The sequence below is a fragment of the Sinocyclocheilus rhinocerous genome, unplaced genomic scaffold (genome assembly GCF_001515625.1).
Source record: "Sinocyclocheilus rhinocerous isolate Xijiao unplaced genomic scaffold, SAMN03320098_v1.1 scaffold2267, whole genome shotgun sequence".
In the NCBI taxonomy this organism is placed as follows: domain Eukaryota; kingdom Metazoa; phylum Chordata; class Actinopteri; order Cypriniformes; family Cyprinidae; genus Sinocyclocheilus; species Sinocyclocheilus rhinocerous.
The window spans coordinates 201,112-228,467 of record NW_015625573.1 but is presented as its reverse complement, the minus strand read 5'-3'; the positions used below and the strand labels follow the sequence as shown (position 1 = coordinate 228,467).

The window sequence follows — 27,356 nt, the reverse complement described above, 5'->3', positions numbered from 1 at the left end:
TCTGACTCCTGCAGCTCTTCTTGGATGCAGGGTTGCCAAGTCCGCGTTTTTTTCCACAGAATTGGGCTACTTTTAAACTGTTGCCATGGGTTGATATTCCCAAGTGGGTTAAATGATTGAAATGTTGCATAAATTACCTTTGACTGAAATGCTTGTATTGAAACATTTAGCATTCTACCTGTGATAAAACTTTCGTGGACTTCTGCATTAACTATTCCCTCCTGGTTGACTGACCTTCCCAACTCAATCCAAGCCGTCCTTAATATTTTAAAGAAACGGCTGAAAACACATCTCTTTCATCTTCATTTGACCCTCTAACTCTAGCACTCTCTATTCTAATGCTACTTCTAATTTTATCTCCTTTTTTTTATTCAAAAACTTGACCCTTTAACATTTGCGCACTCTATTCTATTTCTATTCTAACTTTCTAACACTTGCATTATCTATTCTTTTTCTGTTCTATTGACTTGTTTTATTTTTATTTAAAAATGACCCTCTAACACTAGCGTTCCCTATCCTTTTTTTGTTCTTTCTACTTGTTTTCTTTTTATTTATTATAAAAACAAAATAAGCAAACAAACAAAAAAAAAAACTTGCTATGTATACCGTTAGGCGAAGCCCCGCCCCTGTCCCCACCCACGAACCCCCTACTGTCCTCTTTTTGAAAAACGAAAATATGGTCACCCTAAGTTTAATAGGCCTGATTTATACTATTCCTATTTTTGTTCTCTCTTTCAGCATTTGCTGAGACCGAAAATGAGAATGGCGAGAGAAATGTGCATTGTCCCAAATGCCCTTCGCCTACTCCTCCAATGCCACCCCCAAAACCAGGTAATACATCTTTAAATCATCTTCAAGTGCAAATACATACTGTCAGTGAACGTATCTATCATTTAAAACATACTGTATTGGGTTTAATGAGTGTCTTAAACTGAACTTAAACTGTCAGCTTTACTTTTAGAAGACATGCAAAGTAATGTAACTCTTTTGATTTGCATGTTTAGTCCCAAGGAATGAAAGATTCCAGTCAGAAGCAAACACACATGAAAGCACCTACCTCAATGTCTCAGGTAAGTCCTTATACACTTCAAAGTATCTGTGAATTTAGGGTTTCGCAGTTCCTTAGCTTTTTTTGAATGTTTTATTGGGTTTCTAATGCATGTTGTTGATCCTCGATTACTGTATGTTTGTGTTTTCCAGATGTTGGAGAGTATGAGGTGGATCAGGCAGCAAGTCCTCCACCTCCTGTCCTGCCACATCTTCCAGGTAACAACAATAGCCCAATGTCCCACATTTCTAAATGAAAATGAATTTTCCATTCCAGCATTTTTTGTTCATTTACACTTCATTTCATTGTTCTTGTTTGATATTTACATTAACAAAGAGTAATAAATGCTGTAAAAAATATATTTACCACATCAGATACCACATCAGAATTCAGTGTCTCCAGAATTAAACAGCAGTTCAGGTGAATTGTTTTTGAGAGATTGTTATCTGGGCTGAAATCATATGAGTGAGGGTGTTGCAATGATGAACTGCTTTATACCTTTAGTCAGAACAAGTTTGACGTCTCTTTGATGCTACTACTAAACACTTAGTCCAAATAAATGTCCCAGTGCTTTGATCACTTCCCTAATACCATTTGGCAGATCTGTGGATTTACTAATAATTTCAATGAAAAGCAGAGGCATCTTAATGTTTTCTGTTTTAATGTAGATGGTGAAAGAAAAGCTTTGGTACCTCCTGGCTACTCTAAAACAACTTCCCGAAGCAACAGTTTGTCAAGCATGCCTAAGAATATTCCCAAGAGTGAGCGGCAACATGTTGACATACGTAAGAACACGTTCTTGTTCTAAATCTTTTACTTTCAAATCAGAACAATATTTCCTGCTTCTGATATCTGCAATTACGCCAACAAATCCATAACTCACTGTGGTTTTGTGCTTAACAGATGAGCTCCAAGAGGTTCTTAATAGGAGACGAAACCAGGAATAAATGTAATCTCAGTAAGATGATGATGATAATAATGATTTCATTGTGGAACGAGGAATCATTCCTTAGTATTAAGCTCGTCTTAAATCTATACTATACAGCTTTACTCGCCTGAACACTGTATCTGAGATATTTGCCCACTGCTGTTCAGTTGGATCCACAAATAGGCCCTTGAATCAAATTTTCTTTATTGATCCTTTCAGCATTATGATGTATTAGTTATCACAATCATTTATTAGACAAACATATCGATCATCATGTGTTGCATTGCATAGCTGCTGACTGTAAATCACTACTGCTGTTTGTGAAGTTATTTAGATGAAAAGTCACATTTAAATATTTTGTCTTCAATTCCTGTGTGTCAGATAAGCTGGTCTACGTCTCCGTTCTCTGTCTCTGATCATAAAAATATCAGGCTTGCTATAATCACAAATGGTTGTTGATAATATGTTGATCTATATTGTGACTTTACTATGTGGGGAAGTTGCAGGTCTTCTTTCTCCAGATCTGAGAAACAGATCAAACAAATGTTGTTTTTCTGTTCCTGTTAAAACTTGTTTTATACTATATATTTTGAGAATACATTGATCATGGGAAAAACGTACACTGTGTCACACTTACTTCCTTGTGTGGATGTGCAAGACAATAAGTATGTTTGGCATTGGTTTTATTGACGTAACAGGTAGTGTAATAGCACAATTTTACAGGTTGACTTTAGTTTCAAACAGTAATGTTTAAAATGTTCAGGTGTTTGACTAAAAGCATTGCAGATTATATTAAGATTAGCCAACAATAAAAATTCTGTCATTAATTACACACACTCGTGTTGTTCTAAAACTGTATGACTTTGTTTTCCAATTCAAGTACCATGTGGAGCTTTCAAGCTTTTAAAAATAATTCAAAAGCAGCATAAAAACAGTCCATACATCTTGTTCGTTATATTTTAAGTCTTTTGAAGTCATTTGATAGCTTTGTGTGATAAACAGTCTGAAATTAAATTTTCACTTTCAATTGAAAAAAAAATTGCTCTCTTAATGAAAGTAGTAGCGATGTCCGATTCATAAATGAATCATTCTTTTGAGTCGGCTCTTTTCAATGAATCAGTCAATCCAATTCAGCCATGAATCAGACTGATTTGGTTCTGGAGTTCAAATGTCTCACTGACTAATTGCAATGGTTCGAATTAACAGTTCACTGGAAGGGAAGATTATCAATATCTGTTGACTTAAATCGCAGTTTCTTACCCAAAACTACCAAATGACTTCATAAACTTTGGAATATATGGAGGACTTTTATGACAATTCACATGCTTTTATATCCTTTATTAAGCTTGAAAGCTCTAGCATTTTTTAAAATTTCTTTTGTGTTCCACAGAAACGAGTCAGTTTTGGAAAAACATGACAGAATTTTCATTTTTGGATTAACTATTCCTCAGCAATGTGGAAAACAAAAATCGCTGTCTTCTGTAATCTGTAATTGCAGCAGGCATACAAAAAAAAGTCAAGTTTGGTAAATATTTGCATCAAGAACACTGAAAAGTACCTTTCTGGGTGACAGATTATGAACATGGACATACACACACACACACACACACACCATTGACTGTGCACAACCAAATGGTTTGTTAAACCTGCCTCCTTCCTCCTCAGATGCTGGAACTGCTGAATTAATACATTCTATAAAAGGCATTTGATTTCTATGATTAAGATTAAGATTATTGTGCTATTCTGATACTGTACGTTTAAAATGTTTTCGGAAGCAGCTACTGTAGCAGAATTCGAGGCATATAATTAAAGACATTCAGTGTGTAAACAATACAGTTTCGTTTGAGAATTCAAACAATAACACCAACATGCTGCTGTTGCACTGAAATAACTTCAAATGTGGCTCAAATACTGTGATTTGAATGAACAAATGCTACAAAAAAAAAACATAACTTTTGGCCCTAGTGATATGCACATGAACTCAAGGCTATTAAAGCTTTTAGCATGTTGAAATAGAGTAATACCACATCATGTCTCAATTCAGGACACTGAAAGGCATAGGATCCAGATCAGTGAGCTAAAAGGAATGAGGAAAGCAAACTAGAGCAGCTCTCCCCCTGGGCTGGGAAGACATACTGATGATAGGAAGAGCCTCCAGGCTTTGTTGTGCCAGTGTTATGTCAGGGTTGCCAGATGTTCTCCAAACGTGTGTACGTGTAGCAGTTCTAGAGTGAAGTATGATTTAAGTAAGGCTGGCATTAGAGCTGCTTGTATTACTGTTTCGCTTCTGACCGCTCAGCACGATGCTGGGTACCTGAAGGCCCGTCCGCACTGAGAAACTCCCATTCCACACCTATAGGGGGCGAAAGAGAATTTCAGCATCACCACCATTAAGCTTCTGATAACTCTTGCAGTCTTTATGTAAAAAACATTTTCTCTGAAAGTTTGAGTTAGAATAGTTTGTAAGTGCACTAAAGTTGGACTAGTGAGTCGATGAGTTTTCCCGTTCAGTGTGATGACATTTTATGTCCTCGGCAACCTCTGTAGTCCCATGTAGCTACTTGTTAGTAAAAGCTTAAAAATGACAAGGGGGTATTACTGATGTATTTTGTTGTAGAATAAAACGGGAAAATATATTGAGCTTGTGATAACCACAAAACCTATTTCAGGCTTTTAGCCAAAAAAGGTTTTCAGGTTTTGGCCTACAAAAAATGTCATCCTAACAGCACTCTACTCGCATAAAAGTCTCAACACTGTCAAAATAAATGTCCCGTTTCTGACACTTATCACCCAAACAGAAAAACGTATCCATCAGTAAGGCAGATTGTATGTTAGTCTAACTTGGTACTGTGCAAGTTTGTAGGTCACTTTGGATAAAAATGTCTGGTGGTAAACAAATAAATGTAGACTTTTTCTTATTTTTTTAGTAAGTTAGTTAAAGTTGCACTGCATTTGAAGCACCGCTCTTACAAGCACACATATCCAGACAAACATGTTGTGATTTGCGTATTTTTTTATTTTTTGCAGCAATTTGTGCCATGACTGTGCATTTTTATGATGGTGCCAAGTTAAAAATAGACCTGCATTCTGTTCCATTCCATTGCACTCCACTTAGATGTTTTTGAATGCAAGAATGCATCTTACGCAAAGGACTCTGAAACATACCTGTTTAGCTTAATTATAGCCGACTAGCATGTTCAAAATATCCCTAATTTATGTGTGATTAAATACAAAGTGAGCTGTATTATATCTTACCATAAAGGCTGGTATAACAGGCTGCTGGAACTTGGTTCTGAAGGTATGAAGGAGAGTTTTGGTTCTAGAGTTGTAAAAAGACAATGTGCCTGAAAGGGGAGAGGAAAAACAAGAACAAACTAGTTAACAAGTAACTAATTAGTGGTTGACCGATATGCATTTTTTTGATGGCCGATGCCAATATCTTAAAGAGCAGGGTGATTGATGGCCAATGTAAAGATATACAATATCATGCAATTTAATTTAATTTAAAGATACAAATGACACATGCTGCAATTAAATTTATGTTTACAAATGATTTACCAAATAAAAAAAAAAGTGAAAAATAAATATGAAAAACCTGATGGGGAAAAACTGTAAAATAAACATATTTATACTTTATAGAGCAACTTATTGATTCTATAATCAGATTTTAGTATTTTTCACAATTAAAGAAAAATAGTGACTATTTGTTCGCACAAAAGTCCTGGCACTGTCAACATAAAACTCAGCTAATGCCAATAATTAAAAAAGCCAAATACTGCCCACAGCAATATATCTGTCAACCACTATATTAAATATACAATCTGTGACTGCTGCAACCAGTCGGTTCTCACACAGCCAACATCATCCATTTGCTTTTACCATAGCTAACAAGTTAGTTTCATCATTACTGTGGCACTATTTTACTCATTTAGTCATATTTATAGCTTAACTCACCTTCTTCGTAGTTGCAGTAAATGCCGATGTGGTCGGGAATGGGGCAGTCCAGTGTTCTGGCTTTATTATTGTGCTTGGCTGTGAGGCTCTGCTGAAGCCAGTTGTTAAGGTGGATGCACCAGGAAGCGTTACTCTTCCCAAGCTGATCAAAGCGACTTAGAGACCGCAAAGCGACTCCTGCCGCAAACGCCTTACTCTCCTTATCAAACCGTACCTCCCAGTAATGCTGCCCTGCATCGATCATGGTGTCTCCTGGACATTGGAGAGAATTTGGGGAGTTTTTGAATGAACACTCTCAAAGTTGAGGGTTCTTCAGTGTCTTGTAGCTCAGTGCAATATGTTTGTGTTGACTCACCTAAGACAGTGTAGGACTCTGCTGTGAAGCGGTCCCGGCCCACTCTAGCAGATGGAGCTCTTTTGGGGGACATCATGGCTGTCCTGAGGGAGAAAAAAAAATTATAAGATTGGACAAGCAGGGCAGTTTTCTGGCTTAAGGCTGGGTGAACATTCCAGCAAAGGCTGCTTTTGGCACACAATTTAGCCAGTGACAGCATATGTAAAGAGGCCATGCTGAACATCTGCTTTCTGTCTACTATAGTCAGCTAGGAGAAGCAATCAACAAATTTATTTGATGGAAACAGCTGTTTAGGGGCAATCCTGTCTGTGTACAGCACTTTGTAAGTGTCCTAAAATAGTAGGTGTGACTCTGACCTGGCAGGAGAATGCATAGGAGAGCTGGTCCTGTTCTTCTCCTTACGGATGTCCTGGACAGCTACCTTCCCACCGCTGCTGTCCCATTCCACACTGAGATCCTCCACCTTCAGGTTCTGATGGGCTGAACCTGCGTCCAGTTTAAAGACGAATGCTGGAAGCAAATGACAGGGAGACTTAAAGGTAAGAGGTTAAGTTTGTTTTTCTAAAAAATAAAATGTTATTTTTCATGTTTTCAGCACTTCCCAAATAATCTAGGCCTGCACGAGGTAAAAAAATAAATAATAATTTGTGATTTGATTTTTTTTTAAAGATAAAAATTGTGATTGGGGAAAAAAAAACTAGGTTTTCTGTGCTTGTTTTGTGATTACATATCAGTATGACTAAATAAGAATAATAATAATTATTATTATTTATATTATTTTACCAAATAAAAATATTAAACAAAATAAGAAAGATTGCTTTTGTAATATTTTACTGTAAAATAAAAAGTATTTCCGAAAATAAAATAAAGAAAAATTGTAATTGTAATTTCAGTTCAATATAACTTTTGTAAGTTATATAAGTATATTGATATAACAACTGTAATTGTACTGTTGAACTGTAAAAGAAAATTATTATTACATTATTTTTCATAAGTAGCTGCTTGTACGTAAAAGAACACAGTGCTGTGCTTCACTTTGAACCATGTAGCGCTTATATTTATTAAATTAAATAACAGCCTTTGCGATCTGATAATCGTGTATTGCAGTTTCACTTTATTTTAATTAATTGTGCAGCCCTATATATTTCCATAATTTAAAAAATTGAAATTGCATGATCGGCCAATTAATCAAATTAAATCACGATTAATCACATAATCTAAATATAGACAATTAAAAAAAATTATTATGCATTGAATAGGCATTCAATGGATAGGTAAGGGGGCATTATTACTTGCTTATATTTTTACTGTTATTTTAGAATTAATTACACTAAATTTACATTAATTAACATATTAATTAAAAAAAACACTTGACCCTCTAACACTTGCACTCTTCTATTGTCCTCATTTGCAAGTCGCCTTTGATAAAAGCGTCTGCTAAATGGCTAAATATAATGTGATTTAATATAATTAAAATAGATTAACATTAAATTGACAGCCCTAACTTTTATTTCACAAAAGGGCAGACGTACTACAGCAGTGGTCTCTAAATCAGGCTTTAACAGACTGTTTAGTAGGTGCTTTTACAGTGCTTTGTAACTTCTGTTAGACTCTTCTCTCTGTGCAGAGAAGAAACTTCATGCCTCATTACCTTCTGTGTGTGTGTGTGTGTGTGTGTGTATGTGTAAATGCAACTTACCATGTGTTTCTAGAGTAACCAGCTCTGAGAATTCACCCGCCACAGCTTTATTGCATGCCTTCACTCTGAAGGTCATGTAACGCGTGTCAAAACGAAGGCCTGAAAAACAAATGACATCATGGTCACAACTTTATCTAAAACTTCTCAAGAAAAGATCACTTGCAAAACAAATATCAACACTTACCCGTGAGTGTGTACTCAGTCTCTTTTATCCCTTCCACCACCATCCAGGGGTAGTCTTCTCGAGCCCGAGGAGGACCTTCATGATTTGTTCTCCGATATTCCAGGATATAGTGGTCGATTTTGGAGTCGGGTTCAGGTAAGGTCCACACCACTGTGACTGTGTTATCAAACACCAGGCATTCAGCCACGTGAATTTCAGGTGTAGCAGGCACTAAAGGTGAGAGGAACAGAGATAATCTGATACCGGAGACCTTTGTTCAGAGATACCAGCCAAAGCCTAACATTTTCATGAGTCCCAATAATCCGAAACATGAGACATGGAAATTCTGAAATTATCGTCATTCAAAATGTAAATAATAAATGTAAACAATCTATATATGTATATAATTTTATATTATTATAACTTTTTTATTTGATCCAGTAAAAGAGAAATAATGAAGTCATAAAAATGTAAACTAATTCGGTCACAATATAATCAACCAACACTGGAAGCACCCACTCGTGACACACTTGTTTTTTGCTTATTGTCAGATTTTCTTAAAATTGTGCCACGGTTATATATGGAAATTCTGAAATTATTATAGTTATTAATCATGAATAATGTTTATAAATGATTATATTAATTTTAATACAATTATTATAGTTTATTCATTGATTAATTTAAAATTCAATTTGATTAAATTTGATCACAAATGCCATCCTATTACCCAGCCTCAGGTTGAATTTAGGGATTACTTGCACAATGTTTAGTTAAAAACATAGAGTGTTTACATGTACAACAAAAACCAGTTTGAACAGTTTACAAGAAAATCTGTCAGCATTTATGTGAAATTTTGGAAGTATTGTATTTTTCTGTTCTTGACGTCAAAGCTGTTAAACCATCAGATATATTGACACTCCACACATTGGCATGACACCAATAAAACCGTTTACATGCAAAATAGGCAGAAATCTATCATTTGGGCTTTGCTTAAACCGTTCATGACCTTTCCTTGTTGATGATACACCGACCTGGAAGAAATGTGATGGCCTGTAGCATATTTCTTTCCTGAGTGAAGTCCACCATCATGTGATTCATACTGTCACTGGCCTTTGCTTTCAGAGACAGACGAAATGCTGGAGCCATAGTCACACTGCAGACATACAGACCCACAATAAACATTCACAGTCAGTCTACAAAGACAATAAAACTCATCTGACAGACTGAGAACAGGAATGTGGGAATGTCCTGAAGGAAAGCGTCAATGAGGGCACAGTAAATCACTCCATGCATATACACACGCACACACCTGCGGAGTCAGACGAAATCAAAATGAGCCAAACATCACTAATAAAATTACTAGAATTTTGCTAAAAAGAAAAAAAAAAAAGATGAAATGAGTTAATGATAAAATGAATGAACTTTCAGGAGGAGTGTTTGAAGATGTTCTACACTGTGCATTGAACTCAATCAAAGATCTAAATATAGACATCTGTACAGTACCTATCCTTTATCTCTTTGGCGGCCTGCAGCAGAGAGGAAAGAGAAAAAGAAGAAGGGACAGAGAGAGAGAGATAGGGAACGAGAGAACTGAGTCTCATTGAGTCTCAACAAAACACAATACATCAGTCATACCAGCACGTGTTAGCACGAAAAGCCAGCAATATCTGACATAATTTGCCACTTTGTTAGAGAAAGCAACAGCAGTGCCAAAATGTTGTAAACAAAACAATCAAATAACTATCATTAAATCAATTTTTGAGGACAAGTCTCCTAAAAGCAATTGTAAAAATATAATTTCATTCAAGAAAAAGAAGAAGGGACAGAGAGAGAGAGATAGGGAACGAGAGAACTGAGTCTCATTGAGTCTCAACAAAACACAATACATCAGTCATACCAGCACGTGTTAGCACGAAAAGCCAGCAACATCTGACATAATTTGCCACTTTGTTAGAGAAAGCAACAGCAGTGCCAAAATGTTGTAAACAAACAATCAAATAACTATCATTAAATCAATTTTTGAGGACAAGTCTCCTAAAAGCAATTGTAAAAATATAATTTCATTCAAATGTGTATCAAAAAAGATAATTGGTTGAAACACCATAAAGCCATTAAAGGGGTCCTATTATGCTTTTTACACTTTTAACTTCCCTCAATGCATTATGTTGCTGTTTGAGCATGAAAAAGATATGCAAAGTCCACTCTTTAGGGAGTTATTCTCTATATCAGTAAGCAAGCGCTGTTTCTGAACTCCCTCAAATGCCTCGATTGTAATAGTTTTCTTCCGGGAACATACATACATGTCACAATATCCCTAATTTAAATCATTCCCGCCCAAGGCATAAACACAAAAATATGAAGGGACGAGGCCTGGTTGAGTTGCAATAGTAGTGTGTTGTCGCCATATCCAAGAGACACCACTTCACCGATCTAATACAATGATACACGTGTGATTTCTTCCCCAACTGTTTACATTCACAGACATTACCAACATTAAGTGAACTTGTGTGCTTTTTTGTGTGACATGAAAGAGAACTCACGCAACGTGCCATCTGACCGCTGGCTTTCTGTGCACTCAGAAAACCGTATATCGGGAGTTTAAATTGACAAGGCTTTAAACACATGAAGATGTTTTGTTTGTTTTTGCTGATGTATCCAATGCATGAGCTGTGAAGACACTGCCCTCTTCTGAAAAGGGGGCAGGGAGCAGCAGCATGGAATAATAAATGATCCGAGAGGCATTTGGAGCTGAAACTTCACAGACACATTCTGGGGACACGTGAGACTTACAGTATATCTTGTAAAAAGGAGCATAATAGGAGCCCTTTAAGTGTAAATAGATGAGTCATTTAGTTGTAACAGTGTTGTAAAGATTCCAAGTGGGCGGTACCTGAGTGAAGCTGTCATTCTCAGATGAGCAGAGCGTCTGATTGGCTAATTCCAGCAGCTCCTCTGAGCTCTCTAGGGCTTTGGTGCATGCACTCAGCTGACTCTGAAAAGACCATCACAACAATAATAATATCACTGGACAATTACATAATCTGGTTGAAGTTTAATAAATGATTACATAACTCTACTCATCTATAGTAACTATATCAACTTTTGGACTTTTGGTAGTCTTATAAACTTATCTAGCAGTGTGCTAAATTGTTGTAGCTTTGTTGTATTTTGCATACTGCTGTTTTTCTCTGTACTAGAAGCTTAACTTTATTTGCATTTGATTTGAATAGTTTGCTACATTACTACAATTGGTTTGTCACCTGTTCTAGTAATTGCCATTAAGTCAAAATGTGTTTTCATGTAATCGATGTACACTACTGTTCAAAAGTCAGGGGTCTGAAAGATTTTTTTATTAAAAAAAAAAAAAAGTGAATACTTTTATTCAGCAAGGATGCAATAAAAATGTATCAAAAGTGACAGTAAAGAAATTTATGCTACAAAAAATACAGAGATATGAATTTTTGCCCATATCGCCCAGACCTAAGCCTTGGGGAGCATAAGAGACAGACTTTTTTCAAAAGCATTAAGAATCTTACAGATCCCAAACTTTTGAAAGGCAGAGTAAATACAAAAAATAAATAAATAAAATATCCTGAAAGGTAATCATATATCATGTAGTATATAATAACTACAAACAGAAGGAAAAAACATGAGTGGATAATGAAAATAGAAAAAAGTCGGCACACCTAGTTACAGTTGCGGAAAACAGTTGTATTTTGTAAAAATACAAAAATGTAATAACAGCCTATCACACAGGTGACGTTTTGAGCACGCAGGCTCTTCATCAGGATTTTGTTTTTGCAAAAACATGCGGATAAAATGGTTAACATCAATATTTTCACATTGTAACTTCAGGGTCACACACTTAGTCACGAGGAAGTGCTTTGAAATCATATTCTTCCAAAGAAGTAAAGAAATGAAGATTGTAATGACAGATGTCACTCAGTGACAGAGGTAAAGAGGTAAAATGCTTTGTTTCAGATGTACAGTACAGGGATACAAGGATGCAATCTGGATTATTCACACACACACACACACACACTGTAATCCTCAAGGATTTCTTATTATCCTTCTCTTAACATGACACATCTAAGTCATGCACAAGCTCTAAAGCCGTCTCACTCAGCCTTTTACTGATATATCTGATCATTTAGTCTAGCAAATATAAAACATTTGAATTAATTTAGAAAGAATGTGTTAAACCTGTATTATGGCTAGGGATCCTCACAGCACTCTTACCTGTAGCTCATATGTGCGACTGGCTCTTTCCCGTTTGATTCGTGTGACCATGCCCTCTTTCAGTTCATCCAGGACAGCATGCAGAGAACTAAACTCTGACTCCAGATCCTCCTGCACTCGGTTTGAATTCACCTGCAAACACCATGAATGCAGAGTTAAAGCTGGATTGTCTCCTCCTGCTTAAAATGGTATTGCTGTTGCAAATTGCTGGTTTAGTGAAACGTGTCTGGACAAACACTGTGCTTGCAATATATTTGGGCCATCTGAGACCCGACAAAGACATTTCCTCATTCATCAAACAGTTCAATACGTAAATGTGAGTAAAAAGAGCAGAAGGCCTGCTGTGGTGTTTACCTCTAAGTTCTCTAGATTCTGCTTTAGACAGCAGATGAAATTCTGAATTTCCTCATTCTTCAGAGCCAACGTAGTGATAATCTTCTTCAGTGACTCCTGAAACAGTGTATGAATGCATTTCTGATTTCACATGCATGAGTCATATAAAGCCAAAACTTAATCAAAACAATAATAGGTTGACAATGGCAACACGTGCCCCTGCAGGCCTGTCTCACAAAGCAGATTCATTAAGGTGATAGTTATATTAGAATTGTATCATTGCTTTGTGTTAGCTTTTATTATAGCATATAAATATCAATTATATTTTTACAATTTTGTCTTTAAATGAAAATAGTATAAATATATTATAAATATTATATAGAATTAATATATAACACTTTTTAAATCTTTTATTACTCTGCTTACTGTACATGTTTTTAAGCTCATTGCATATAAATATCACACAAGCTATATTTTGAACATTTCACGCTTTCAATTTAAATAATATTATTATACATGTTTTTTAAGCTCATGGCATATAAAGAACACATATTATGAGCAATTATATTTTGACAATTTTACGCCCTTAAACAATGTAAATATATTATAGAAATTAAATCAAATTAATATATACAATTTTTACAGCTTTTATTACTGTGCTTACTGCACGTTTTTAAGCTCATCACATATAAAGATCACATACGAACAATTATATATTTTTTTATTTTATGCTTTAGAATATAACAAATTTTAAAACTTGTATAACTATGCTATTACTGTACATGTTTTCTGAGCTAATAGTGTAACTAGCCTATATATATGGAAAATATATTTGTGTAATTTTTTGGTTTGTTAAGTTATTAGTAAATGAGCAATTGCATGATGGCTGGTCATGTGATCTTGACATGCCAGTGCTAATGATGGAGCAACATGCTTCATGAAGAATAATTAATTTTTTAGAAGACTGATATGACTGGAATCATTTTAATATTTCTCAAAAGTGCTATTTTCACAAAAGAAAACAAATACAATTTAATTAGCAATAAATTACTTAGTGCACCTTTAACAGAATTTGTTAGATGTCATTAGATGATACTTTCCCATCGACGTCATTGTTTCCTTGTCTATTTTAGAGTGTTTCATGGGAAGACAAGTGCAGCCTGCAGACCAGTAAAGCACAAGGTTCTCTTTCATTCTGTTGTTTCTGACAATAGGGAGCTAGAGGATGCCCTGGACTTTATTTGTATGATGGGAAAATTCCACATTCACAAAGCGAGATGCCTTAATTTTAAACCTAATTGTAAAATATTCACTTCTGATTTACTTTTGTTTTACTCATCACTTCAAAAAATCTCCTCTAATAAAAAAGCCTTAAAAACATCCAATCTTATAAAAAAAATCATAAATAAGTTGTAACTTTTATGATTGTAAAATAATTGTATATTTGTTTTCCTTTTAATTGTTTTTTGTATCCCCCATGTGTTTATGCATATGTTTATGTTCCTGTTCTAATAAAAAAAATTAAAAAAAGACTAGTAAAGCACGTTAGACAGATGAAGGAGAGTGAGCTGATATTACTGTCGCTCACATAGGGTTGCCCAGAAATGTCATGTTTCATTCTCATCTCATCCAGGCCACTTGTGACTGATGATGAGCCACACAGAAGCGGCTTTATATCCGGGGCGCCTCCCTGAAGCCAGAAGCTTGTAACAATACAGGCCGGTTTGGGGTTGCCCCGCACCAAAATTTTCTCTGGCCTGTGGGCATTCATCTATGACTATACTGAAATATGATTTTCTCCCTTCAGAGCATTTCCTGTAATGAATATTTGAAAATAATACTCGTTGCGCGTTACAGAGCTGCGAGAGCCGGGGCGGTTTCTGGTGATTCACACTGGCTGTTGTTAATCAACTTAAGGAAATCTTCACCTACAGGCCTACATCATGCATTTAAATACAGTGCATATCCTAACCGTATGAAGTTGTTACTTTCAGACTGTCCTTTATAAGGACACATATCTACTAACACAATGGGCGGAGGACGTGACAAGTGAAGCTACAAGCTAACGGTATTTCGGATTTAGTATCTTTCACGCAGCATCCTTTCTTTTTCATCAAAAGCGCGTCATTCGTAATTTCTCTATAACGGCGGTTGCTTCTTACCTTCTGGTCGTCCATGCTGTCCGCATGCAGCACCTGTTTCAGATATTCTCAGGATATTTAACCTAGGTCGTCCGCTACAGCGCTCCTCCGCTGGTACTGATGTTGCTATGGGGCATTGCATCCCTCGACAACTCGTTAGCGGCAAAATGAGTTCTGCGCAGGCGCACGACAAGGATGCTGGGTAATGTGGTTTCCTAATTTATCTCCACAACAAATGTGCAACTGTTCACTGTTATGATGTTATTATTATGTAAATTTTTGAAACAAAATATGAACCTTAAATGTGAACTTTTGTTGCCAGTAAACACTCGTATGTGTCATATGTTGAACATATATTTGTCTCAAGATATATAGCCTACCTAAAGTAGGCTATATATATATATGTCAAAAGTTTGGAATAATTACAATAAATTTGAAACGAGTCTCTTAAGCTTAAGGATGCATTTATTTGATCAAAAATAAAGTAAAAAAAAAAAAAAGCAACTGAAGGATTATGAGACACTGAAGACTCCAGGAATGGCTGCTAAAAATCACCTGTTATCACAGAAATCAACTGCATTCTTTTAAATTGTAATATTACTGTTTTTACTGTATTTTTCAGCAAATAAATGCAGCTTTGGTGATCTTAAAATCTTAATTATTCCAAACCTTTTATTGGTAGTGTACATATAATGATATTTCAAGGCTTTTTTGTTTTATTTATTTTGAATTTTTTTATTTGTTTTTATATTTTAAGGAGGGTTTTGGGACTGTTGTGGAATTAATGATCATGTGCAAAACTAATCTTATTTTTATATGTCTTGATTTCTTTAAATTTGTGAAACATTTAACTTAAGTACAATATCAAAAAAAATAAAAAAAATAAATAAAAACTTCACAAACACAGGATGATACACATCAGACCAGAACCAACTATTTTCTATTAACATTCAGATTACGGTTTAATTTGAATGAATGTATAAGGCAAAGTGTATATATATATATTTTACTTTTCATTATTTTAAACGCACTTGTACCATCCCTAGATTTTATTTTAATGATCCTGCAATTATTAAAATATTTTAAAAGTACATATATTCCATATGGTTTCTCAGTTAATATAAGGTCATAAAGATGCATGCAAAAATAATGATAAAAGAAATGCCATTTAAAATAGTTTTAGCTGAAGTATAAACCTTTTCCAAAGCATTTTATGTCATCTGCCCACATACAGATCATTGATCTGAAGCTTTGGTCCTGAACTGCTGCTTTAATATTGTTCCTGTTGCAGACTGCAATAGCTGTGTAGCACACTAGTGCCCGCAGTGGACACGTGGCAAATCTACAGGATAGCCAGCTAAACAAAAAATGAGAATATCTGGTGATTCAGCAGTTATGCAAAACATTAAATCATCATGGAGTAGCAATTATTTTAAGTGCCTAAAGCTGTTGGAACAGGGATATCCACTCAAGCACCTGTTTGATCTCTGTATTTTGAAAAAGGACGAATGGAAAATTAATAAAAGAGAGCTCCTGTTTGTGTTCCTAACCACATGTTCTTTCATCCACTGTATCATGGAGATGAGACAACAGAACTTTAAGAAGTTCAATAGAACAGTAACCATAGATACAGATGAATGGATGACTCTTGAAGCAGTAAGCACTGTGATTGCAGAACTGGAGGAACTTCAGACCCTGGTTGTAACAATGGTCACGTGTACATTATGAGGTGATCAGTAGCGGTATCCATAGGGGTCACTGAATCGGAAGGGTTTGATCTCATTGACAGTGCAGTGGAGGTCATGCATGCGTCTTGCTCTGCGCTCTTCCAGCATGAATCTGCGTGAGCACTCTCGAGCTGCCTGTTGTTCTGCTCTTTTCTCTGTACGCTTTCGTTTCAGCCACCTATTGTACAACAGAGCAAGAGGGAAATGCTTTCACATTGGTTTTAAATACAATTCTCCATCTGTTTCCTGATTTTAGAAGAATAATATATGGTGCTGAACTCACTGTCTGAAGGCCTTCTCACTCTCCTCTCGGCTGTGCAGGCAAAAGCCGCTCTCCTTTTCCAGTCTCTTCATCTCCTCTATCTGCTTGTCTTTGAACTGCTGTCCCTGTTTCTTTTGGAGCCAATTTTTAAAGGCCTCCTCTGGGTCACCACAGTCCCTCTGGCAGAACGACAAAAGCAATTAATTCCATTAAGTCAATAATAAATTACACACACACACACTGCAAATTAGATACAGTTTATAGATACATTGCATATAATGGAAAAACTAGTTTATGGCCATTTTACACACAGTTTGCATAAAGAAAAATATCTTTCATAACATAGTTGAGAATCATCTTTATATAAAGTTTGGTATAAAAAAATGAAAATTGATTCCTGATTATGTCTATTCATGTCTTTTTATTTTTTTAAAAACAGGACTTTGTAAAGTCCCGATGTCCTCTACTGAGGACATGGCATAACATATTAATAAAATATAATTTTTCAAAAATGTTATTTTTCAAAATGTTTCTTATGCTCTAAAGTCTAAACAATGTAATGACATGACAAAATACTAAATTCACAAAACAGTTTTTTCCTGGTAGTCAGGAGGATATATATTCCAGTATTTCCCACAGACTTACACTCTATGTGTTTCCACAAACTATTTAGGGGCACAATGTTTTCAACACTGATAATAATAAGGAATGTTATTATTATAATAACAACAAATGTGACATTGAAGTCTGGAGTAATGGCTGCTGAAAATTCAGCTTTGCCATCACAGAAATAAATTAAATTTTAAAAATATAAAAACAGAAAACAGTTATTTTAAACTGTAATAATATTTCACAATATTAGTATTTAACTTTATTTTTAATCAAATAATGAAAATATAAAAATATTATAATAAAAATATAAAATTAGATTTTATAATGACATAATTACAATATAGAAGGTAATTATTTCAATGGCAATTATGCCTTTATAATAATGAAATATATTTAATAATTATTTTAAAAAAATATATATATATATATTGCCTTCATGTTTTATGCAGAGGGGGTCCTGGCATCACAATTTCTGGTTAAACGGCTCCCCCTGGTGGACATACCCTGCAGCTAATCCTTTCCATTTCCTGGGCATTCTGAACTCTCCTCTCCTCCAGCAGCTGCTCTCTCTTCCTCATAAGCCACGTTCGGAAGGCTATCTCATTCTCCTGACGCTTCTGTTCCTCTTCCTCTTTTTTCTTCAGCTCATCCTGAAAAGGAACCAGAAGAAGCAGAAAGGAGGACAACAAAAACAGTCTGACCAACTGAGGAAAAAAGCATTACAATAAATCGCGCTACCAATGGCAATTTAATCTAAAGATCGTTTAGCTCATATCACATCAAACCGTGCAAATTATTATTATTGTTATACTTTATTCTCAAATTGTTAATGTTAAACAACATCAGCATTACGTGACTATGTGAATATAGTGCATGTATATATATTAGCATGTAGATTTCAATTTCTGGACAGTCTAATCTCTAATTGTCATACCAGTCGAATTTCATATTAAGAAATTCTTTTAACCTAAAAAGCAAATTATGCTTTTGTAATCCCAGGCTATCTGTAATCAGAAGCACATTTAAAACTGGAATATAATTTGTTTTCATTCAAATGTGTTTATAAACATATAGTCCTTTCTGGATAACAATCCGCTATCAAAATGATACATTTAATTATTCCAGCTGCTGTGAGAAAAGGCTATAAACGATCCGCCACTTGCAGGATCCTCACATGTGAAAGCCTAGTAGCCGGGACAACTTCTTTATGTTTACAGAAGTGACGTAATGACACAGTGCCATGCTCAAATTTCCTGTGAAAACCTACCGGTACCACTCAAATTAGAAAACATTATTATAAGCTGACCGTTGTGAATCGGGCTAAAGTAAGGCGATAGTTTTGAACACTGGCTGGTTATGTACTTGCTCAAATATTGATTTCGGATCATTTTTAACCAAAAAAAGTTAAGGACTGCAGCTTTAAATCAGTTTTTATATTACATTATGACAGAAACTGATATTAAACTAATATTAAAACCACATCACACCTCTTTTGCTTGCCTCTCTCTCTGCTGCTGAAGTTTGGCAAGTAATTCTTTCTGCTGTGGTGACAGAGTGAAAGTGGCGTGTGAAGGAGCTCCATTTGCAGACTGGACCCTCCGCTTGTTGCCCTGATCCCATGCTCCCCTTTGGGATGGCCTGGCAGAACTGGGCCTGTTTCGGTGCTTCGGTGGAGGTTTGGGGATGTATAGAGACTCAGTGCCAGGGGGAAAAGGTGAGGTAGAATTTTGCCTCAGTGAGGAGACAGGACTCTTGCAGAGATGGAGGCCAGACTCACTTTGCCGTGAAGATGCTCGCGGATTGCCACTGTGAGAAACCGGCAAGGGAGGAAGCAATCCTTGACTTTCCACCTCCTTTAGACTCACCAGATCAAACTTTCCATCTTTTTCAACCAAAACCCGTCCTTCCTTTGCTCCCTCATTATGTTCATCGTCAGGCTCTCCAATCTCATTCTCCTCTCTTGAAGAGATCTTCAGTCTCTGCATTTGTCCGGATACCTCTTGCTCTTCCTCTACGTCCCTATAGGAGGCGCCGTTGTTCTCTTGAGCGTCAAACTCTTGCGCAGGCACCACCAGGTCAACCAGAGTGTCTTTAAACTGCAGGCGTCTCTGCCGGCTCTGGTCTGGAGGATCCTGGTCCTGGAGTTGTTTGTTAGCCTCTTGAATCTTATCCAAAATATATTTATTTTCTTCATCAAGCTCTTCATTGTTCTGTAAATGTGGAGAGGTTACAAGATCATCCCTATCAGTATCTAACGCACCCTCTAATGGCTCCATGGTCGTTGGCCACCTTTCATCCGCTTCTTCATCAACCATTTCCTTGTGTTTGTGCACATCTTCTTCAAGCTCTTTGTCTATCTGAGCTTCAACGTCATCGTCATCAGGATCCTTTGTTGGAGAAAATAATGTGTTCAGTTTGAGAAAGCCACAATAAAAGGAGTTTGGCATTGTGTGAGTTAAAGGGATAGTTTACCCAAAAAAGAAAATTCTGTCATCATTTACTCACCCTCAAGTTGTTCCAAACCTCTGTGAGTTTTTTTTTTGTCTTTTGTTGAACTTTAAAAATATACAGAATATATTTTGAAGAATGTGGGTAATCAAACAGTTGCTGGTCCCCATTGACTAACATAATATGGGAAAAAAATACTATGGAATTCAATGGGGACCAGAGACTGTTTGGTTACCCACATTCTTCAAAATATCTTCTTTTGTATTCAGCAAAAGAAAGAAACTCATAGAGGTTTGAAACAACTTGAGGGCGAGTAAACAATGACAGAATTTTCACTTTTGGATGAACTATCCCTTTAAGGAGAGCATGTTTTCTAAAGGGTGAATCAGATACATAGAGCGTATGTGTTGAATAATGCAGTGCCATGAGACAGAGTTCTCTGGGTGAGTGAAAGTGTGTATGGATCTGTGTCATTAGGGAAGATTTCACACACACACAGGTACAGCGTCTGTGCAATGGAATACCACACACCAGAAGACTCTCAGAGACCAGAAGTCTCAGAGATATGAACCGGTTTCTGCCATCATTGCACATTCACTCACTTACCTGTTCCTCACACTTGCTCTCCTCACTGATAAGCCAGTCCAGGTCTTTCTCAAAGTCATCCTCATACTCATCTGGAATGTTCTGTACTGCAGAATCACTCATTGTCTCTTCACTTTCTCACTATAGAAGGATCCTAAGACACAGCAAATGAAAAATGGAGCACACAGAAAAAAATGTCTCCTTTCTGTTTCCAAACAAAAAAGGTGATAGAACCATTTTATTTTGAGCAAAGTTAACTGATTTTGGGTGTAAAGAAATTATTATAAATATGTATAATTATTTGAAATAATTATTTGGCAATTTATTAATGAATGTCAGATTTTATTGACCAATTTATTGATCATTCTTAATTCACACTTTAATTTAGTTACATAAAATTACAATTACAATTATATAGGTGACATTTCACATAAATGTACAACACACTTGGTAGGTTTGTTGACATGAATGTAGCTAGGGTTATGTAATAAATAAAGCCCAAATGCATTAGGGCTTTAGATTCTAACCACTTGGAGTCTCATAAATTAGATGTCAGAGAGTTTCAGAAAGTGAAACACAGGTGTGTAGACATGGCAACTGATCCATAATGAGGTTATTATAGTTAACTAAAACTAAAACCTTTAATATATATATATATATATATATAGTTCATTCAAATATAATAACTTGATTTAACTTCATGTTAACTTCATTAAAAGAACTAAAACTAAATAAAAAAACTAACTTAAAAAATTTAAAACACAACAAAATTACAAAACTTTAACTAAAATGAAAACGCAAAATATAATAAAAATAAGAACTATTTCAAAATATGAATACAATTATAATAGTATCTCAATGATACTAAAGTAACACTGGTCCTCATACAGGGACAATTAAACTAACAATATTCTCCATTGCTGTCCAATAAGAAATATCTTATCTGTGATTCTAAATTGTTATTCATTCGTCTATATTATTTTTTTTTTTAACCTCATACTTTGCAGACGCAGTTTATATATTTAAAGGGAAGCTTTATATTCATGTTGTAAATGCCACACACATTTGTTTATTCCACTAAATGCACTGCAATGCCTAAATAATTATAATACGAAATTCCGTGATAAAATAACAATTTAACGAGCATTAAGGCTAATATTACAACACAAAACCTGGTGGTCTTGTCATTGCATTAGATAGTTAACCTATTGTCTGCTTTTAGAATTCAGTTTTATTACTTTCCGCGCCTAAAAATGTATGGAGCTTACCTTCAGAACTTCTGTTTGGTGTTGCTTCACGTTAAGTGCAAAAATAATGAATGATAATTCATTAGCCGGCCTATGTTCCAGAGATCTGGTCTGTACGCGCACCTGTACATTAGCGAGCAGGTCGCTCTAATCCTCTGCTGGCCTCAGCTTCAAAGTAGCGTGTAACAGGTGTTGCCATAGAGACGCACAACACGGCCTGTCGTGAGGGCGCGCACATGCGCAGACTCTTTGAAATGTAGACGGAAGATCCAGCCAGATTTTATCTGTGATACAGTTAGTGGGGGAAAAAGGGTACAACAAAGGATACTTTGGTTTGTTTGGCAAAATCGTTTATAGTTTATTAAAATAGTTTATTTCCTTAATTTATTTACTTACGTCACCTTAATTAACTATTTATTTTCTACATTGTATTTTTACGTATGCTTTGGCAATATTATAATTTTTAACAACCATACCAAAAAGGTTTTTCTGACCCTGACACTTTTCTAGATTTCACTTTCTTGTAAAAATCTTGTCAACACAACACTAGCACAAAGGCAACAATTATTCTGCATTAATATTATTATACTATCAATAATATTTTAAAAGGTATTTATAACAGGACAGCGATGGAAAAATAACGTAAAGATACTGGCACTACATTATTAAAAGATTAATTTTTATTAGCTCGGAAGTACATATTACGATTAGTTTATACTTTCACGTTAATGGTATATGTATTCCGTACTAGATTAAATAAAGCACAGTTCATAGGAAAAAAAAACGCAATTTCCCACAATACACCTCGAAAAGTCAAGACACTACTCCGCGGGCAGAACTGAACTACGTACAAAACTGCATATAGTAACTTTACACCCATTTATGATCATCTTATCAATTGGCAGGTCGTGGACCGATACAGTTATTGTCGCTCAGTAGACAAAATGACTTCTATAGCTTTGTGCACAATAAACAACTCAGCGAGATCAATAGCAAGACTGTGCCAAGTGTCCCGCTCTGCGCATGGCACAGCTGATTTCCACTCTTTTGTAGCCCGTTACTCTACCCTCCGTAAATGTGCCTTTCTTCCGGGAGGAAAATGGTCATTCGAGCAGGAACGAGACAGATGTCTCATGCATCGCCGGGGAGGATCTCACTCGGACGGTACGGTAAAGGTGTATTTCTGGCTGCTGGGGCAGCAGCTGTCACTGGTGTTCTGACGGCAGGTGTAAGTCACTTTCAGCGGGCCGAAATGGCAACGAAGGTATCCACGGTTGAAGAAGAAGAGGAGGACATACGGGAGAGATGCAAGTCGTTCATGTCTCTACCAGTCACTGACATCAGGGTCTTGGAGCAGAGGAAAGACGCGATGTCTACGAGAATGGAGATGCTCATCATGGAGACACAGGCTGCATTCTGTAAAGCCCTTGAGGAGGTGGATGGAGGCACGTTCAAGGTGGACAGATGGAGTAGAAAGGAAGGTTAGCTCATTTCTGCTGCCCTACTTTTCTAATGTAACGTTTAACTTTATGAAGTTATAATTAATTTAATTCATTGAATGTGTTTTTCATTTAAAAACCTATTCAGTGATGGTATGAATGAAACTTATTAAAAAACTTATAAAATATAATTACCATAACAACTGGTGGCACACATGGTGGTCCAAAGTCCTAATTTATGTTTGGATCTACAGATATGTGGGAGGCTGGGAGCCCATTTCCACCACATAAGAAAAAAAAAAATAATGTTTTGGTAAACATAACATACTGCAAAAGTGGAAATGATGAAATAAAAAGTCATTTATGATATTAAAAAGTTTTATTTATGAAATAAAAATACTTTTTTGGTTAAATTATAACTTTGTGTGTTGTAACTTTGACTTTATATCTCATAATTTTGACTATATCCTATAATTTCGACTTTTTATCATATTTGTGACTTCCTGTGTAATAATTATGGCTGTTTGTCTCATAATTTAAAATCTTTGTCATAATGGTTTTTTGTTGTAATTTTGACTTTTTGTCTCATTATTTAGGCTTTCTTACGTCTTAATTTTTTATGTCATAATGTGAACGTTTTATGTCATAATTTCTACTTTTTATTTAATAATTATGGAGTTTAAGTTGTCCCAGATGACACTATACACTATGCACTTACACAGTGCACTCTGTACTCTACCATCTAGTGTATGAATTTTATAAAGTTATTTTGTCATCCAACATCAAAGTCGGAAAGCCTTTCCAAATGGTCCTTTTAAAACCATAATGTAATTGGTGAAGTGTCAGGTTTAAATGGCAAAATCTTATTTTACATTTTAAAACATTCCATTTTGTTTTAATTGACTTAGTCAAAATATGAATATTATTAATCATAATATATATATATATATTTGTAATGCATCTTTTTAATGTTGCATTCTAAAGATTATTTAGCTATCATTGTTCCAAAAATGTGTGCTTAATTATATATTATAACAATTTGCTATATTAAAAAGTTAATTGTTCCATAGATCAGTGATTCCCAACAGAGCGTTGGAAAGATTTCGATTTTGCTTTGTTATCCTATAAAACAGAAACATTCATACATTAAATATCAGCTAGAAGATTCGTGCTGGTGTTACACTGTAACAAAACCGATTGCATGTTTCTCGTGTCTAATAAAGGTGGTGGTGGCATCAGCTGTGTGATGCAAGATGGGAAGGTTTTCGAGAAAGCGGGTGTGAACGTGTCCGTGGTGTTTGGGAACCTCACTGAAGAGGCCGCCAAGCAAATGCGCAGCCGTGGAAAAGTTCTGAAAGGGAAAGATGGTGAGAGACTTACTTCTCATTTCGAAGTGAATGCAGAGTGTGACAGAAACCAGTTCCTTATATCTTCAGTTCTACTTCTAGTTTTTAATTTTGAAATAAGTTTGAACCGTCAGTGGTCTCAAGTAGGGGTGCAACAGTTCAACTTACTCCCGGTTCGGTTTGTATCACGGTTTTAGAGTCGCAGTTTCAGTACGGTTCGGTATGTGCTATGTTTAGGGAAAAAACGATATTGTCAAATAAAAATAAAGAAAATAAGAACAAATAATCTAACTACAAGCAACAGCACAAATAAATAAACAGTGAAAAAGATACAAATAAAATTTACAAAAAGTTATATTTCTTTTGAGCTTTCTATTAATCAACAAATCCTGAAAAAAATGTATCATGATTTCCAACAATATTGAGCAGCACAACTGTTTTCAACATTGATAATAATAAGAAAAGTTTCTTGAGCATCAAATCAGCATATTAGATAGATTTCTGAAGGATCATGTGACACTGAAGACTGGAGTATTGGAAATGAAAATTCAGATTTACAATCATCACATTTAAAAATATATCAAAAACGTCTATTTCACAATTGTATTGTTTTACTGTATTTTGATCAAATAAATGCAGCCTTGGTGAACATAAGACACTGCTTTCAAACACATATAAAAAAAAACTACCGACCACAAACTTTTGAACAGTAATGTATATAAATATATTTTTATTGCTTTATAGTATAATGCTGAAAATATTAAATTGCCAGCAACATACAGAAAAATATCTTAAAATATATATACAAACAAATAAAATAGTATCTTATGCAAATTCAGTCTTAAGTCTATTTTAGTTTCTATTAAAATAACTCAATATTAATCATGTTCATCATTATTCAATATTTTATAGTAGTATGATAATATAGCATAGTTATGACTACATTTGTAATTGTCTTTTGAATTGAATTTGATGTTGTTTGTCATATAATATATATGTCATATATAAATGTTCAGCAGCTAACCAAACTCTCTGTGATTCCTAGATATGTCGAATTTAACTCAGTGTATGACAGAGGGGTGAAATTTGGTCTCGCATCGAGAGCATCCTGATGTCCCTACCACTTACTGCTAGGTAAAGGATTTTGTATTTAGCCAACTTTGTCACATCTGCTACTGCCTGTTACCATGGACCATCCTCTTGAGCTTTTATTTTTTTAAATATTTTATAATGTTTACTTATAGAATTGAAAGAAATGTTACTTTTTTTGAAAGGTTTTTTTCATGTTTCCCCTGAGGTCCACTTATAACAAAACACACCAAACAGATAATTTTTTTACAACCATTTCTGAAAATGAGCTCCTACGATAACCTCGAACAATAAAGGAAAATGGTATTCCTCATGATATGACCCTTTTAAAAACTCAACGTAATGTTTTAAAGTAAACTTGTTTCTTTAGTGTCATTTAAATTGTCTTTATTGTATTAATCTATCATTTAATATTACTAACTCACTAGCCATAAATGTTTCATTTCAGGTGGGAGTACATGCATGAGCCCACAAAAGGTAGTAAGGAAGCCGAGATGCTGGAGGTCTTACGAAACCCTAAAGAATGGATCTGATTTAACCAGTCATCAATATTGGCATTATTGGGTGGGAATTGTGAAAATGGGGGGTGGGTTTGTCTCGGGATTAGCTCAGTGATACCAAACATAGCAGCAACTTCAATAAGAACAACATTCCTTAAAACAGAAAATCAACTTCTCAGGACACAGGACACATTCTCATCCTTTGAGTTATTGATTGTTTATGCTGTCTGACAGCAGCACTACACAATTACTGGCTTGGCTGTAATGAACTTTCTATCACTGCCATTGGCTGTATGGATTCACTGGAAATGCAGTGTTTACTCCTGTGACAGTGTTACTTAGTTGCAGCTTTGTTTCTGCTTGCACTGCTTTAATCATGACTACTGGTGTATTCGAAACCTGTAATGACTTTGGTATGCTGTTTTTGAATGGATGTGTTAATCACGTATGTCTAAATGGTCATGTTTACCGTGTGCTGATGTAAGAGCCATGCCATTATTGCTTTTCTTTCCCTGTTCATTTTCGTTTTGTGTCCTGTCATGTGCTAACATCTATCTATTTCTGTACTGGCAGACAGGGTCACATCACAGTGGAGGCAGCTGTCTTAACTGTGGCTTGTGTACTGCAAATACATACCAGCTTCATCACCGTGTCTGTCACAGGACTCTGGTCCCACACCAAATACACAAAATAATGATCTTTAAAAAAGCATCATATGACCCCTTTAAAAAAGGAATCATAATTAGGAGTATTCTCAGGACATTATAATGTTGATATTCTGTGTATTACAAAATAATAAAGTGTTTTTATATGTGGTTTAATGTGATATACTATACTGTAAATCTGGTCAATAAAGTAGTCTAGTTGTTTATAAACCTAAAAAAAAATCAGTTCTGACATGCCGTTAATAGTTTTTACAAATAAGAAAACTGCATGATATGTATTCAAGTTCACATTTGGCATGGTTAAACAATATTCATCAGTTTACTCAAAGTTAATAAGTTACAACATAGAACTACCGCTTTGTGCTTGTTTGGATGTATGCAAAGTAATTCAGGTTGTAAATGTGGTGCATTTTAGCATTAATTGATATGTTGAAATTAATTTTAAAGGAAGAACATTAAATGGTGATTCATTTGCATTTATAAACCTTGAAACAGAATACTTAAAAACATCAAATACATTGTACATTATGCTATAGGAACATGGTAAATTATTTGTCAGATCTTTTGTTATCAAAC

The 27,356-nt window shown here is 35.3% G+C and overlaps 5 protein-coding genes across 8 annotated transcripts in view; 2 read left to right on the top strand and 3 right to left on the bottom strand.

Moving 5' to 3' along the window:
• LOC107750626 (signal-transducing adaptor protein 1-like) overlaps positions 1-3,353 on the top strand; it is a 13,748-nt gene extending 10,395 nt beyond the window's left edge. For 3 of the 4 annotated variants that reach the window (XM_016566134.1, XM_016566118.1, XM_016566126.1), the window contains exons 10-14: positions 739-831; positions 1,005-1,070; positions 1,201-1,266; positions 1,717-1,833; positions 1,952-3,353. In XM_016566134.1, coding sequence (XP_016421620.1) covers positions 739-831; positions 1,005-1,070; positions 1,201-1,266; positions 1,717-1,833; positions 1,952-1,995 — 386 coding nt within the window. In that variant the 3' untranslated portion in view covers positions 1,996-3,353. Of the gene's footprint in view, positions 1-738; positions 832-1,004; positions 1,071-1,200; positions 1,286-1,422; positions 1,469-1,716; positions 1,834-1,951 lie in introns of those variants that run through there. The other variant, XM_016566142.1, reaches the window with a different exon arrangement.
• Positions 3,354-3,423: 70 nt separating this feature from the next.
• Positions 3,424-14,999, bottom strand: fsd1 (fibronectin type III and SPRY domain containing 1). Its single transcript, XM_016566098.1, has 13 exons — positions 14,882-14,999; positions 12,741-12,836; positions 12,387-12,518; positions 11,038-11,139; positions 9,651-9,673; positions 9,179-9,300; positions 8,169-8,378; positions 7,985-8,083; positions 6,642-6,795; positions 6,286-6,368; positions 5,931-6,182; positions 5,232-5,320; positions 3,424-4,329 (listed from the first exon to the last, which is right to left on the bottom strand). Exons 1-13 carry the CDS (start codon positions 14,894-14,896, stop codon positions 4,219-4,221), a joined length of 1,488 nt encoding a protein of 495 aa, XP_016421584.1. The 5' UTR covers positions 14,897-14,999; the 3' UTR covers positions 3,424-4,218.
• Positions 15,000-16,198: 1,199 nt separating this feature from the next.
• On the bottom strand, positions 16,199-21,896 carry LOC107751078 (coiled-coil domain-containing protein 181-like). The gene is made up of 6 exons (XM_016566678.1): positions 21,763-21,896; positions 20,516-20,648; positions 18,949-19,848; positions 17,965-18,111; positions 16,871-17,028; positions 16,199-16,765 (listed from the first exon to the last, which is right to left on the bottom strand). Exons 2-6 carry the CDS (start codon positions 20,615-20,617, stop codon positions 16,594-16,596), a joined length of 1,479 nt encoding a protein of 492 aa, XP_016422164.1. The 5' UTR covers positions 20,618-20,648; positions 21,763-21,896; the 3' UTR covers positions 16,199-16,593.
• Positions 21,897-22,840: 944 nt separating this feature from the next.
• On the top strand, positions 22,841-24,652 carry LOC107751032 (oxygen-dependent coproporphyrinogen-III oxidase, mitochondrial-like). Its single transcript, XM_016566603.1, has 3 exons — positions 22,841-23,222; positions 24,404-24,547; positions 24,648-24,652. Exons 1-3 carry the CDS (start codon positions 22,841-22,843, stop codon positions 24,650-24,652), a joined length of 531 nt encoding a protein of 176 aa, XP_016422089.1.
• The window catches only part of prrg1 (proline rich Gla (G-carboxyglutamic acid) 1), a 14,417-nt gene continuing 9,978 nt past the window's right edge, over positions 22,918-27,356 (bottom strand). Inside the window, exon 5 of the transcript XR_001641163.1 lies at positions 22,918-22,928. The gene's annotated coding sequence lies outside the window, so the exon portion shown is untranslated. The remainder of the gene's footprint in view (positions 22,929-27,356) is intronic.